General features: G+C 42.9%; 1 protein-coding gene across 2 annotated transcripts; it reads right to left on the bottom strand.

Annotated features, from left to right (window-relative positions):
• Positions 1-7,972: 7,972 nt before the first annotated feature.
• Positions 7,973-11,193, bottom strand: LOC131888303 (LIM/homeobox protein Awh-like). Of its 2 annotated transcripts, none has more exons than XM_059237130.1 (6): positions 10,602-11,193; positions 9,827-10,008; positions 9,252-9,469; positions 8,891-9,130; positions 8,690-8,812; positions 7,973-8,377 (listed from the first exon to the last, which is right to left on the bottom strand). In XM_059237130.1, the coding sequence occupies exons 1-6, from the start codon at positions 10,806-10,808 to the stop codon at positions 8,361-8,363; spliced, it is 987 nt and encodes a 328-aa protein (XP_059093113.1). In that variant the 5' UTR covers positions 10,809-11,193; the 3' UTR covers positions 7,973-8,360. The 2 variants fall into 2 exon arrangements, with proteins under 2 accessions (XP_059093113.1, XP_059093112.1); XM_059237129.1 differs by having other exon boundaries at positions 7,973-8,381; positions 10,602-11,085.
• Between the last annotated feature and the right edge of the window lie 3,106 nt (positions 11,194-14,299).

Here is a 14,299-nt window from a genome sequence, read left to right as displayed (position 1 = left end):
CTTTTCTTGTGCCACGTCCCAATAGTTTCAAACAGTTCAAACCTCTTGAATGTCGCTGACCTGCAAAGGTTGAAAATACTACCATATCTGGACATGCTTGTTTTGTCCTAAATCTAGAGACCAAAGTTAATCGTGTTTGGCATCACAACTCCATTTTGTAGATAGATGTGAATAGAAACATTTGTCAGCAAGTTTGGTTACCATGTCATTTAATCATACGTTTTGCTAATTTTAGTAACTGATGAAAAAGGTGTGATTTTGAATTGCTTTTGAATAGGCAAAAAAATGTTTACACCCTGTAGATAGAGAATCGTAAGAATTGATCAAGCTGTCAATTAACCTAATATTAGGTTGCTTATAGATTACGACAACAATCGTTCTCGAGCATGGATGTTTACATCATGACACATGAATTTGTTCTACTTGACATGAACGCAGTGTTTGTGGAGTATTTGTTCAAACAAAAATGCAAAAGCTTGTTCCGGTATCTTGTTATATTGCTAGCTAAAATGTACCCATCTATTTTTGTTACAACAGATTCTTGTATTGGGTTCTGGTTCTGCTTTGACTTATAGCTTCCCTCAAATTTAGTCTTTCCTTTGGTCCAATTCGAAGCAAAATGTTCAATCCGTTTTAAGTCTACATACATCAAATGACATTGGTCAATGATTAAGGCAAACATATATGTCTTTACACACTTTCATTATTCTTGAATGGGAAGAGGCCTGTGAATTCCTTCGCCCTGAATCCTCCTTCGCCCTGAATCCTATAAAAAATTGGCAATGAACATTGATGTTACAGCTCGTCAATCTTGAGAATCCATCCACAACTGAGCACTTTTAAGGAAAGCTCTCAAAAATATGATAAATCTGTAACAAGAAACATGCCAAGGCTTTCTGCAATTACATATATTGTTATACGACGGGGTCAATTATCATTTCACCCTTGGGAATGACCTCAGATTCGCCCTAGTTACACAATACAGACGCAATTTGATACCGCAAGTCACTTTAACTTGGTCCACCTGTGATATGAACCAACGATTCCCTGTGTATTATTAATGCTTAGAAAATGTCCAACCTCAGCAATAGGGCCGCCCCGTTACTTTTTATTTATAGACTATGATGTATGTTAATTTCGATAAGATTATCAAATTGGGCATTGTCATTTTCGTAGCCCTACTCTTAACGAGCTGGACCAAAACTTTCTATCTGGTTGTTACTTCAAAATTTCATCGAAATCCCATCAATTGAACAAGCTGTCTTCACTGTGACCCTCACTAATTGCTCCCCGGCCAATTAACATTCTTACCTGATTTCAAGTAGTCAAGATGATCCTGAAGCATATGCAAATCATGAAAAGCTTTCATATACTCGTATTTCCTCTCTCTTGTATGGTTGAAACCTATTCCAGTCCATCAAACTGTCTTGCCATGGTTCATGTGATCAAATTGGGCGGAGTCCAGTACAGCTATTTAGCAATCAGACACAGGTCCCAACTCTTAAACCTTGGACCAAGCCCACCCGTGTAATATATGCACACTCCGTTGGTTGAAAACTGCTGCCCTATCGGAGAATTCATTAGCTCGACATTTATATCAGTCTATTAGGGCAATAAGGAATAAATATCTTGTACATAAAGCACTTGCGTGGATGCATGAAGCAACAGATTGGTTTGTGGACATCTCTGTCCCTTTTTCGCCTTCTCTCGTTCTTCGTTTCTTGAAGTGCTTCTTCATGGTATTTTTTTTCAAGTCAAACGTCTGTTTGACCATCAAATGTCGATTGGTTTGACTTCTTTCCAGACCGTGTCAATCCCGCCTGTGGCTCGACCCGCATTGGGCAGGTTTTCTTGATGGTTTGTAATTCTTTTCGGTTTCCTTTGGAAGGTTGGCTTCCCTCTGAGATATCACCCATTCCCATCTCTGAAAAAAGATTCATTTGTTGACTTTCCAGATTTCAAGCCCTCGAATATCTGAACAAGCACAGAGTCGTGCACTTCATTTTGTTTTAATTTTTGAGCTTAAAATTTTTTAAGTACATTAAATATGAAGAACGATTATAGAGTAGGGGTACGAGACTCATGACAAAATGTGGTCATCTATGTTTTTGAACGGTTGGTTTACGTGAAATGTCAAATCCTGGTCTTCGTTTTCGTGGAAGAAGATTCCAGTAGGTTTTAGTGAGAGGGTTATCATTTGTGTGCCCTATTGTAACCCAACGTATGATATCACCTCCCGCTCCGATTCTTTGAATGGAAGGAATTTTGATCATTTGTAATTTGGCTGATCTATACACTCTCTCTCCAAAGCATTCCTCTATGGCGTTTTTCTTCTTTTTAAAGAGCTTCCAAAAGTAAGTGGAGCCTGAAAATCGAACAAGTGTCCCATTCCAAATCCTTAGATGGATAGGTTGGGAAGACATTGATGAGCAGTAAAACACCTTAACACCATGATTATAGAGCATCATCATCTATCAATCACAATAAGGAACAATCCATTACTTAGAGAAATGTAAATACTACACCATCATTACATCATCACTCCAATCAGTGTTCAATTTCATTACGCGAATTATTCGTGTTTTATTCCCTATTATGAGATTTATTGTCATCTTTTGTGACACTTGTGGTATGAGTACGATCGAGATGACGGGCGCAAAAGTTTCTGCACTTTGGCCCCATATTTTCTAAAGACGCAACCATGCGAGTTAATTTGGCCACACGCGTGTCTCTCAGGCATAAATTGATTCAATTGTACTCCGGCTACTTACTTATGTATACTTGTTCCCCAAGCATAAGGACTGGAGACTTTATCCGACATCGTTACACCAAGTAGATGTATATGGAGCACAGTACGAGATATATCTACAATAAGAATGTAGTAAACTCAGAAGTGATAGCTGCAGCTCTAGTTTCTACTATACATGCTCTTCAATGAGCAGAGACCATGTTCACTTTGTATTGACATAGGGATCTTTGTTCCAAGACCAGGGGAATAATCGATAATGAGATCAAGGGCAACATGCTCGGGCATTGAATTGCATTATCGCGGGATGCGTATTAGCATATTAACGATTATTCAGACTTAAGCCTTCTGTTTTATGTACGCTACAGTAGTTATCAAATTAGATTGTTAGCGAGATACCTCGTCGAGATAGTTGTTGTGAATGAGAAGCCCTGTGGTCCTTTTTCCATGGGAGAGAGACACGAGGTCCATCACCAGTTCGAGTTCATTGTCGACCTGCAAATTGATGAACACCAAAAAGAATCGCTCAAGTAGAATTCGGAATTTGTGAGCTAGTGTGTTTGCTACGCATTCCTGAAATGTTTCCCTGCACAGAGAGCATCTTTTTTGTCTTTCTAACATCGCGCTTTTTGTTCAGCTCAATTGAGTTTTTCTTTCTCTCCATTTTCTTTGACTTGTGATCCCCGCCCCCTTTTGTGACACGCCTTTCTCTGTATCTGTGTCCTTTATAGGTCCAGAATGGACAGACCTCAAGATATATTGAGTAGTAACTCGCTCTCAAGGAGGGTAAATCTCGTCTCGGTCATCCCGGGTGTTGTTGCCTCTGTTTTGCTCCTTTGTCAGACTTGTCCCCCTCTAAAAAAGCTTGAAATGTCAAAAAATTTAGGGTGTGACATCCAGCTGGGGCGAGTAGCCTTTTGGCACTGCTGCGATCTTAGGTCTACTCGGTGGGGGTCCAAATGTGTTTCCCTGGGGCACGCCACTTTGAGGTTATCCGCGTAACCCGATGTCGGTACGTCTCCCTCAGTTAGGACGACGATGGAGAGCCCCTCGATATTGTCGAATTTCATATGCGAAAGCAGACTTTTTGAGGGAGGTGGAAAGGAACTGGGGTAAGAGAAAGACGCCCAGCTCAAACTTTCATCAAATAATGTATGGTTGCCCGTATTGTCGGGTAATTCAATAGAACATGCAAATACTTGCATGAAGTGAAGCCGATTTAAAGGACTGACTATTTGAGAGTAAATGCTCAAACTTCGAGAGGCAATCAGTTTTTTGGTCACAAAAGGATTCCTCAGCTTGATAAACTATGCTCATCGGCACAAATAGTCAAATTTGTTCTGGAAGCTAAAGACGAGTTCGAAAAGAACCAAGGGGGGTATTTCAGGCAGCCCGAGAAATCTAATGCTCGGAAGATGTGTCACCCAAAACTTGGAATGCCATTATTACCTTTCCACCTTCCACTTCAAATGAACTACCGAGCTGCTACCGTGACAACAACGACAAGGGACAAAGAATGATGCTTGTCACTCCAAAATCGACCTAGTCCACTCACAACATGGTTTGAGTGGGCTCGCTTTTTAACACTTTCTGGGAATGCTTTTCCAATAACCCTCTCATGAATTGGGCTTTCTTGTATGCAGCCAAGAAAGACTATTGTTTCTGAGCAAAGTAATAATATCGACTCTAATAACTCACGTACAGATTTTCGTGCTGAAGTGGGACTTCTTTTATAGCTTCTGTGATGCACCACGAATCAGGCATACCATGCGAATTCCATACATCCTTGAAATGATCAACAATATATGCATTACACATGTAACCAACCATTATTTCGAATTCAATTGATTTTTCCCAGTAGAATGAGACCAGTGAATGCTCTACTTCATATATCTCATCGAATGTCAGTGTCTGTCTGATGAGAAGATCAATGTACATACAGCAGGCACTTTAGGCCGAGTCATTGGCATGCTTGTCGATCCACCGCTTGAACTGGCCGCGCAATCAGCAATCAAGCAGATCACTATGATCTCTGCTGATCCACCCCGTTACAACCACAGCTCAGCTGCCCTAAAACCATTGCTGTTACTTTGCTGGTATTGGTACGTATCCATATGTAGGTCCATTGCGTTGGCAGAACTCAAGAAATATCTGTGGGGGCTCTAGGCCTTGGGCACCATTTACATCCTTAAACGGGACCTCTTTTACCTTGAACGAGGTGGGTGGATATTGATGGCTTGCACTCGGTGCTTTTATTTCAAAACATATGAAGCATTAGAGTTCCTAACATTCTGTAGCAAATTTATGCTCTTCAAGTTATTTTGTTACCAGTCCAGGTCTTGCGAAGTCCTATCGTTTTTCCCGTGACGTTGTGCATGAAGCATCTCTTTCACGAGAGCACGAATCGAATGTGGTCGATACGACGCAACTTGGAAGGAACCGAAAAGAAGAAAACCAGAGAGCAAGTCACAGATAGATACAGAGAGAAAGAGAGAGAGCGTGTCATGCCGAGGTGTTTGGACGAAGAAGTCATATCTCATCCTTACGTGGCATTTTTGGGGGTCTTTGTCTCACTGCCACCTTGAATTGAAGGCTTCCGTGCCGCTCCGTTGTCATGCAAAATTCATTTTGACAAGTTTGGAATACTATTTGGCTTTAGGTTCCCTTCACCATTCGAAATGAGCATGGAGCTGATCAAATGGAGGCGAATTTTCGATCAAGTGTACACTTTTTGAGCACCCGGTTCTCGGTTGGTTCGGCAAACTTGGCCGAGACTGAGGTCTGAACCATGATGAACTCTGAGATATGTGACGATCATTTTTCATTCCCTATCGTTCCTGAGGTGACATTGAACACAGATTTGAATGTGTCATCCTTGGGAAAAAGGTAAGTCCTGGCATCAATGACATGAGATTGCTAGAAATCCCGCCGGTCGCCAATACAGAGATCCTCAGATTCATTCTGGGGATCACAAGGATGTATGTACATAATGCTCTTAGAATTGCTTCAATGGAAGGGCTATTTGTGCCTAACTCGTTTCATCGACTGTGTGTGAGTTATAAAATACACAAAGTTAGTACGTAGAGTTGGCATGAACCATGTTTACGCCATAAATTATGCTTTGTCACGGGCTCATTGGGGTGGAATGCGAAACAAGAAAATGGAGACCGAGATGCTTGCCACTGATACAACTCGAATCGCGTCGCCATCGGGTGGCTTGAACATCTGATCAGATTATACAGACGACAGAGGTAGATTCAAAGAGAAGAAATATTGTTGAGCCAATGGATGGAAATCATACTGCAGGTCGGGCTTTTAGGATTCTCATGTCATCCCCATAACTTGTTCCTCTTTTTGACCTTCTTTGAGCATAATGAGAAGTTTGATCCTCGCTCTCACCGAGGATTTAGAAAGGGAGACAACCAGACACAGAGGATAAGAGAGAGCAGGAGGAAGAGTCCTTCTCAAAGAAACTTTCGTTTGAAATTCTATGCAGCAGAGGTGTTGACAAGTTGGAGTTCCTCCTCCCCGTTTGTGGTCCGTGATCCAAAGTTCCTCTTTCTCTCCTTCCCTTTTGGGATCCCTTGCTCGTGTTCCATCAACTTGCAGTGGTCCCACTGAGATGCTGGTCGCCTACGTCTTAGTCTCTTGGATCCTCGAAAGACGTCAGCTAAGAGAAAGAGAGAAAGAGAGAAAGAGAGAGAGAGAGAAGGGAATGCATCTCGATGAATGCAAAGAACAACAAGGGGAAAATATACGCACTGCTTCTCGTGGAACGTGAAAGGGAGGAAAGAATATATACCATCTCTCTCTCTCTCTCTCTATTTCTCTGTAGTAGATATGGCATGGCTTAGCTTAGCTGAGGATGGTTCTTGTGCGGTACAATGGTGTGTATAGGAGAAAATCTTATTACCGACAAATTTGCACAATTCCGGTTCGTTAGCTCAATTTTCACGGTATCTTGTGATCGTAAAATAAAAGAGAGTGAGACAAAGAGCGAATTGGAAATGTTCAGAATTTCCGCTGGAAATTTGCTGATTCTGTTAGACCACATGCTTGATTGCACTCAAAATTGAGAATTCCGTTCCAATCCATCCTTCAAAGTGTATTGTCATAGTAGTGGTGTCTTTCTTTCTGTGTATGTCCGTTCAGTATGTGCCCGTCGTCAATGGGTGCAGGCTCATTCGCAATTTGTCTCATTAGCCACTATTGAAGCGTTGTGGGCGTGGACTTTGGCACTTGTTATCCATAGCTTTCAAGCTCCAAAAGGGGTTCCAAATGACCAGAGTTAGGCTCCCCAATACCCTTCGTACTTACATGCATGCTTTCAGACAATCCACAGATGTTATCTGTTCATCATTTGTTCCAATCAGAGCGCCTTTTCCATGACTCGATCTAGTGACGGAAATCAAAAATCACTTCATCAGGTTACATGAAATGTTCATAGCTAGTAAACCATTGAAGTTCCCTTCATAAATTCCTGTTTCCATTGGACTATAGAACAAGGGAGTTCAACTCATCCTCAGTTTCCTTACCATTTGGAATACGTCTAGGCTCTTGGGACTTGACGAAATGGAGATTGGTGGGTCAGTAAAGTCAAAGGTCATAGAAGTGTCATGGATATGATTGAAAAATATGGTCAAAAAAGGGCCAAGCTTTTACACTAAAAACACAAGTTTGACAACATCTTACAAGTAGATTAGGTGTTGCTACTATACTTCACAATATGTCATACCGATACCATCATCAAAAAGAACTCTTGGACTCTTGGCATAATTCGAACAGAGTCCTTCCATATCTGTTTGCTACTTTTATCATGTCTCCAGCGAACCCTGCACGTACCTGTAAAGAGCATGTCAGGTAGATAGCTCTTTGCCTCATACAAGCTAAATAGTGTTAGTCTATAAAGCCTCACGTTGCCAAAATGTCTTTCCATGCAAGCAGCAGGAAGTCTTTCACGCTTCGTTACCACCATTGTGCGATTTGAAAAACGAGAAAAATCTTACTCCCACACGCACAAATCGAGACAAGATGATGATGATGATGACGACAATGATTCAAGAACCACTAACAACACTACCCGCTTTGACTCGATTGGCCCGAGTGCGATTACAGTTCTAGATCGAGACTTGATTTCAAAGAAGAGTGTCGAGAGATGGGTAATATCCGTGGTAAATCCAGTTAGTCTTAGCAGTTAAGCAACACCAACACAGTTATCCTTGAGTTAGGTATATTTCCAAACACTTGTAGCATCACGGTTATAAATTTTTGACAGTATAAGTTTTTGATTCTTCTCAGCCAACAATAATTCAGGGGGGGGGGTCGAATATCGAATGTCGAATATCCAACCCGGACATAAATACGCACACACGTTTCGAGTCCAATTATTATTTACTTGCACTCAAAGGCAGCGAACTTTCGTTTTCCATGATCGATATTGTTCAAAAGTTTTTGTTTAGTTATTATCACAGGCGTTGGGGCGATGATGAGGCTCGACAGCAACACGATTCTTTGGTTGAACCTTCAAGGCCTAGACAGCCTTGACATAAGTTTTGGCCTTCTTCTCACACTTCTCCATGCATAAATCCCGTTGGATTAGCATCTGCCGCTGAACTCAGGTCATCAGGATTACTATCTGCGAGAAAAGAACCGTGGTGTTACTCGTCCACTACACTTTTGTTTTGAACGTCTCGTACGTCCAAAAATTTGAAACACAACATGAATTGAAGAGAAAAACTGACGCGTTCTCTTCAAGACACGGAAGTACTCATACATCGTGGATACACGTAACGGACACAAATCTGGCGATCCTTATGGTACAATTTGGAATAATCAACGAGTTCGAAATTGGTTTTATAAACCAATTTTAGAAGTGGAAACATTACTAAAGATTTTTCCGTTTCATCCCAAATTGTAAGTCAGATATTTGATTTGGGAACTGACCTGAGGATGTGGCGGGAGGCTGAGCCCTAAAGGTTGAATACATCACGTGGAGGTCGAGTTGTTGAGGAGTGGAGCATTGGTCTCTTTGAATGGGACTCACGCCCGGCATTGGAACGGACTTGCCTAGAAAGAGACCAGTACCATCTTCTCATGAATATTCTGAGCGTGGTGTCCAATCGAGGCGGTCCAATCATCACTTACTTTGTCCTCGTGGTTTCCCTGAGTTCATGTACTTCTTCTGTCTGGCTCGACAGTTTTGGAACCACACTTGAGTCACTCGCTTGCTCAAGCCGGTGATTTGAGCTATTCGCTCCAGATCTTGTCCGTCAGGGTTGGAGTCGATTTGAAAATTAGCTTGCAAGATCTGAATCTGTTCTTCGGTGAAGGTCGTTCTCATCCTTTTGGTTTTTTTCTTGTTTTGAGATTCTGTCTCTCCACTCTCTGCAATGGCCGCCAAAAGATCGATTATATTTTTTTCTAAAAACTTTGAATGTGAGCTTGAAATAGTTGACATAGCATGAGCGAATGGTCTTTTGGAAGACTCTTTGAAAACGATACTCACCATCAGAAGATGTGTGACCTCCGTCGACGATTTCCATGTAATGGGATTTGCACAAAACTCGGTTCTCGTGGATTCCAAATTCCTCTCCAGTGGATAATTGCCTCTTGCAGGCATCACAAGCGAAACAGGCAAGGTGGTAAACTTGGTCCCTGGCTTTTCGCACCCAATCGGTGGGCGAAATAAGACGACAGCACTTAAAGCATTTGGCGCCAAACAATCTGTAATCGTCAAGTGACCTTTTTGAATGGCACTCGTGGAGAGCGACTGTTTAGTAAAGAGCGGAACAGCATAAAATGAAAGGTTTCAATTTCAGATGGCCTGAATTCATGCCTGGGCGGGTGGGAGTCGCACACATCACATCATGCATTACCGGGGGAAGAATGGAATGGGAATGATTGGGACATTTTTGGTATTTGAAAAGAGGACGCCATCGTTTGTACTGTTAGTGGATGGATGGGATTGGATCGACAGACATGTATAGTAGGTACACCCAAACCATCCAAACGCCTTGCATTGTGAGCCGTCTTATTTGGAGATCGGATTCAAAGATTATTTGAAAAGTAACAACTCCTTACTTGGCATAGTCCAGTTTACAAAAGAGTTGATCGTCTCTCAGAAAACAGCTGGCATGGGAATCCAACATGGTTTGACAAATGGAACACCGCAGACACTCAGAATGCCACGATCGACTAGCCACTTGGAGGATGTAACGATCACTGATGACATCCCCACATAAACTGCAGTCCACGGGCTCATTCTGGAAATTAACGTGAAATTCAAGCACTTCAGTATCTAAAACTAAAATCATCTCCCAAGCGGTTGACAAAGCCAGCACGAAAAATATCTTCAGGGCCAGTTTGTAATTAAAATCAAAACCAATTTCATTCGAATTCCTAGCATCCGACAGGGCAAACATGAAAGAAAAAGTATCCCTGTTGAGTGACAATCATAAGTTCAGAAACTCGCAAATTGCTTCGCTTTGGACAATTGAGTAGACAAGGAATGTGCCGCCACCTCGGACACGATTTGCGCCATTTTCTCATCAACTGCCACACTGACTTTCTATCCTTTATCTCAGCACGAGTCTGCCTTTGTGGAATGTACAATTGATAACTCTTTGATTCGTGACAGGTCCGAGAGAATTTGTGAAAAGGGCCAAATATAGAGCTGATGACGATATTTTTGTCCCTTGACAAACAACCTCACAATGCAATCGAGCCATTGATCAACTCTAGGTTTCATATCATTGACCAACCTAGATTCCACGAAGGATCTCAAAACCAAATGAAAACCAAAAATCCCTTCATCCCAATGCACATTTATGAACCCGAGGACGATGTCTCGGCTTACCTTCGTACTATTGAGGTCTGTGAAGGTGGGATGAGGTTGATGACTAGGGTGTTCCCACTTCCAAGGTAGGTCTGTTCGGTTCATATCCACCGTGGGTCCAAGCACATCGCCTGGACCACTCGGTGCTGGCCTTTTATTACTAATGTGAATTTCATCCACTCCACTACTCTGGCAAACACTTCCGGGCTCTTCATTGGAGATGGCCATTGCACTTGGGTAACAACTGATGGATTGCACCTGGCATAGATTGTGGCCATTCACTGGTCTAATATCCGAGAGCCACTCCACTGTCTTTGAGCGTGTTCAGATAACTAACCAGACCACTAAGAAAAAAACCTCCATCCACTTTTTTTCACGAAACGATTTGTCTCCACTTCAAAACGGCAAGCGCCCATGAAGCCGAGTGAGAAGATCCTCTTGTTCCCTTTGGCTTCCTTGTCTTCAAAATCCCGCTTTACGAACTACGCTCAGACAAGAGATAGCTGACACGGCTGGATCGTCACCGTCGCCGCTCTCTCAGCGCCCCAGAAGAGGAGGGGCTTGTGAAGCGGGAAAGGTCGAGACGAGGCGGAGTTTTTCAGAGGGCTCGAGGAATCCGGGGCTCGGGAATGCGACCTCATTTGGTATTCCAAGAGCAGATGAAGGGGAAAAGAGGAGGATAAACTGACTGGAGTATGTAACTGAATGAGTGAGTGAGTGAGGGTGCTTGTTCTTGGCTTGTAGACCGAGCTTCGGAGAGACTCCATCCTCGATGGTGCCTGGCAAGATCAGCATGACTAGTGAGATAAGAGCTCCTCTTTTTGCAGATGGGAGGACGAGAAAAAGTAGTTGCAATTCGAGTTAAGCTTTTTGAGTACTTCTCGATATGGCCATGGCCCCCGAGAGCTCGTGCCTTTTTGGCTATTCAGCAATCAGTCCCCTATTGAAGACGATGGGCTCTTTCGAGGAGGAGACGGACTAGCGATTCACTCTCTCTGACTGACTGACTGACTGGCTGAGCAAGTGAGCAAGTGAGTGAGTGAATGAGGGGACGAAAAAATGCCATTGACAGACAAGGCGAGCAGAATCTTTGTCAACTTTGGCGAGTGCTTGAGGGAAACATGATTCGAATTCCAAAGAAATCACCTGGGGAATTCGATGGTTCCCCCTCCAGCTTAAAATGCTGAGAGTCAGTCCATTATTTGGTTGACATCGGCTTCCATGCCTTGAGTTCCATCATCCAGACGGCTCCANCCCCCCCTATTCCAAGCTTACAATAACAATCTTTCTACCTTCGATCAGCAGCCTCGACTTCGTACTAGTTTATTCTTTTAGGTTCTTGTCTATTCGCCTTTAAGTACGATTCTCCATTGCATCAACGCAACGAAACGATCTTTTTGCCGACTGATTCTTTGCCATCCCAGCTTGCTTAGAACCGCATATTTGAATCATATTTCCAGTTATAGCATCAGTGAGTGGTTCCCCCTCCAGCTTAAAATGCTGAGAGTCAGTCCATTATTTGGTTGACATCGGCTTCCATGCCTTGAGTTCCATCATCCAGACGGCTCCATTGGCAGATACAGTTCACTATATGTGTGGTAGGTAGTCCATGGAAAAGAAGTCCCACCGGTTGTAGAGTGTATAAAAGTGAGCTTCTGAACCATTCAAGCTCTTGCGCATCAACTGAACTCTGAGTGCCAGCTAACACGATCGAACAAACGCGCGGCTCTGTGGTTATGAGAGAGGGCCATTATGTGGCGATGTTTCCACTTCAATGCCTGCTTTACAACTGTAACATGGACACAATGAGCAATATGCACTGGAGACTGTCAAAGAGCCAACCACGACTCACCAAAGCGGCAACAAAAGTCAATGAAGCTCAAGGTAAATATTATAAAGAGGAAAACAATTTTCATGCATTGACTGAATTGGCAACAAATGAGAAGTCTCATTTGTGCTCACCACCGTTTGAATGGAAGTCCACTGGACCAATGTCCATACGTTCCGCTTCGAATTGGACTGAACAAAGCACACTTAACACTAGGACTTGGAAATGAGCTCGATTCACTAATAACTTTGAGAGTTTGTTAGATTGAAAATGGGTATTCAGCAAATTCTTTCGCTCTTCCACCTCATTGGTTTTGATGGATGAGACAGAATTTGAAATTCAACCCTTAAAAAGGCGCGTCAAGGAGTTGAAACATTCGATCGATCCTGCAACGGCTTGACATGAAGTCACAAGGTCGATCCTTTTTTAACTAAGCTAGAACCGCTTTCCAAAGATGATCCTGAGAATCATGTTCGGAAACCATTTGTATCCGATTTGCTAACCTAGAGCCAGAGGGAAGGGCAAGAATCGGTCTCATGGTGGGGAGTAGAGACTCGATCAGAAAATCAAAGCTTGATCAATGGATTCTTGTGGCATGCTTTCTATTGATCTCTTGTGGCAGTCCTCGGTGGAGTTTGTCTGAATTCTAGAGCATATTGATTGAATTCTTTCACCTTTGTCACAAAGTAACCGACTCCCGCTGATTCTCCTCGGACAAACCAGTACACTCGTCGTCGTCGTCGTCGTCGCCGTCGTCGTCATCATCAGACTCGTCCGAGATCGAACCAAAAACTGACAGAATCGTTCAAAATGTGCTGAAGAATGAGAGAGAACAGATCGGTGACTCGCCATCTCTGAATATGGTTGCTTTGAACATATTCAAATCGCTTGTGTGGTCTCGAAGCCAATCCTTTTTGCCCCAGATCCATCGGATCATGCGAGAGAGTTCATTTCGGGTATTGATATCATTAAGAAGTCAGACAAGGAGAGGAAGAAAAACCGTAGAAACCTGCCGAGTCATTATGATTTTCAAGATCAGTCTTTGTGAGGGCTGCTGTGCTTCTTTCAAGTTTGCTTTGTGACGAATGATAGCTATTTTTCAAAAGGGGTCTCTCGTTCATTTCCAACTCTCAAAGATGTACTTGCATTCTCTCTGAAGCTTTACCAAGCCAGATCTTCACGATCACTCACTAAACAACTGGAATATTCTCCTCCGACGGAGGAACCTAAGTATAACCTAATCAATCTCACTCTTTGTCTTTAACAATGAAATTCAAAGTTGTTTTAGAACACCGAATATTAGGCTCATAACACCAAGGTGCAACACAACACAAATATTCAAATAGCATTGGTCTCATTGGACGTTTCATGGTATCACCTCTCCCCATGAGCCCAAATCAAGCGACCATTTATCAGCTGTTGTCCAAACCCTAAGGCCATCAAAGCAGCACGTTGGGCTTGTGCATGGTTGGAGGCGCGGTGTTAACTTTACTTACGAACTCGGGACGATCTTCCCCACGAGGTGATCATTGTGGTCAAAAACAATTTTCCTAACAGTTGGCATTTCCTTGAACAACCCACCACAATCCAAATTGATTTCCCGTCTTATACTACTGCTCACATGTACAGAGCTGCTATACTCCTGGTAGCTCAGTTGGTGTGGTCGAGGGGCGGAAGTTCTTACTTCTCAACCAACCCTTTGATTCCGTCCATCCAGTCTGTTCGATTCACTACCTTCTGTAGAGAGCGAGAGAGAGAGAGTGCACACTGGGCTCAGTAAATACAACAACGGACCCGGCGCTTTGTCTCAATTCCTTTTCTCTCTTCCGATTTTCTCTCTTTCTACAAGTTCCAAGTTCTCTCAGTTGTTGAGGGTATTACCATTCGGACA

Source organism: Tigriopus californicus, chromosome 10 (genome assembly GCF_007210705.1).
Source record: "Tigriopus californicus strain San Diego chromosome 10, Tcal_SD_v2.1, whole genome shotgun sequence".
NCBI classification, from domain to species: domain Eukaryota; kingdom Metazoa; phylum Arthropoda; class Copepoda; order Harpacticoida; family Harpacticidae; genus Tigriopus; species Tigriopus californicus.
Note: the sequence above shows the minus strand (reverse complement) of the source record. Positions and strands in the feature narration are given on the sequence as shown.

Bases quoted from the DNA above. Each gene is read 5' to 3' on its own strand.
- LOC131888303 (XM_059237129.1), bottom strand. From the start codon at position 10,808: ATGGCCATCTCCAATGAAGAGCCCGGAAGTGTTTGCCAGAGTAGTGGA. The intron at 9,131-9,251 runs GTGAGTATCGTT...CGGCCATTGCAG, and splicing joins AGGTCACACATCTTCTGATG to AGAGTGGAGAGACAGAATCT. The intron at 8,382-8,689 runs GTCAGTTCCCAA...CTTTTCTCGCAG, and splicing joins GCCTCCCGCCACATCCTCAG to ATAGTAATCCTGATGACCTG.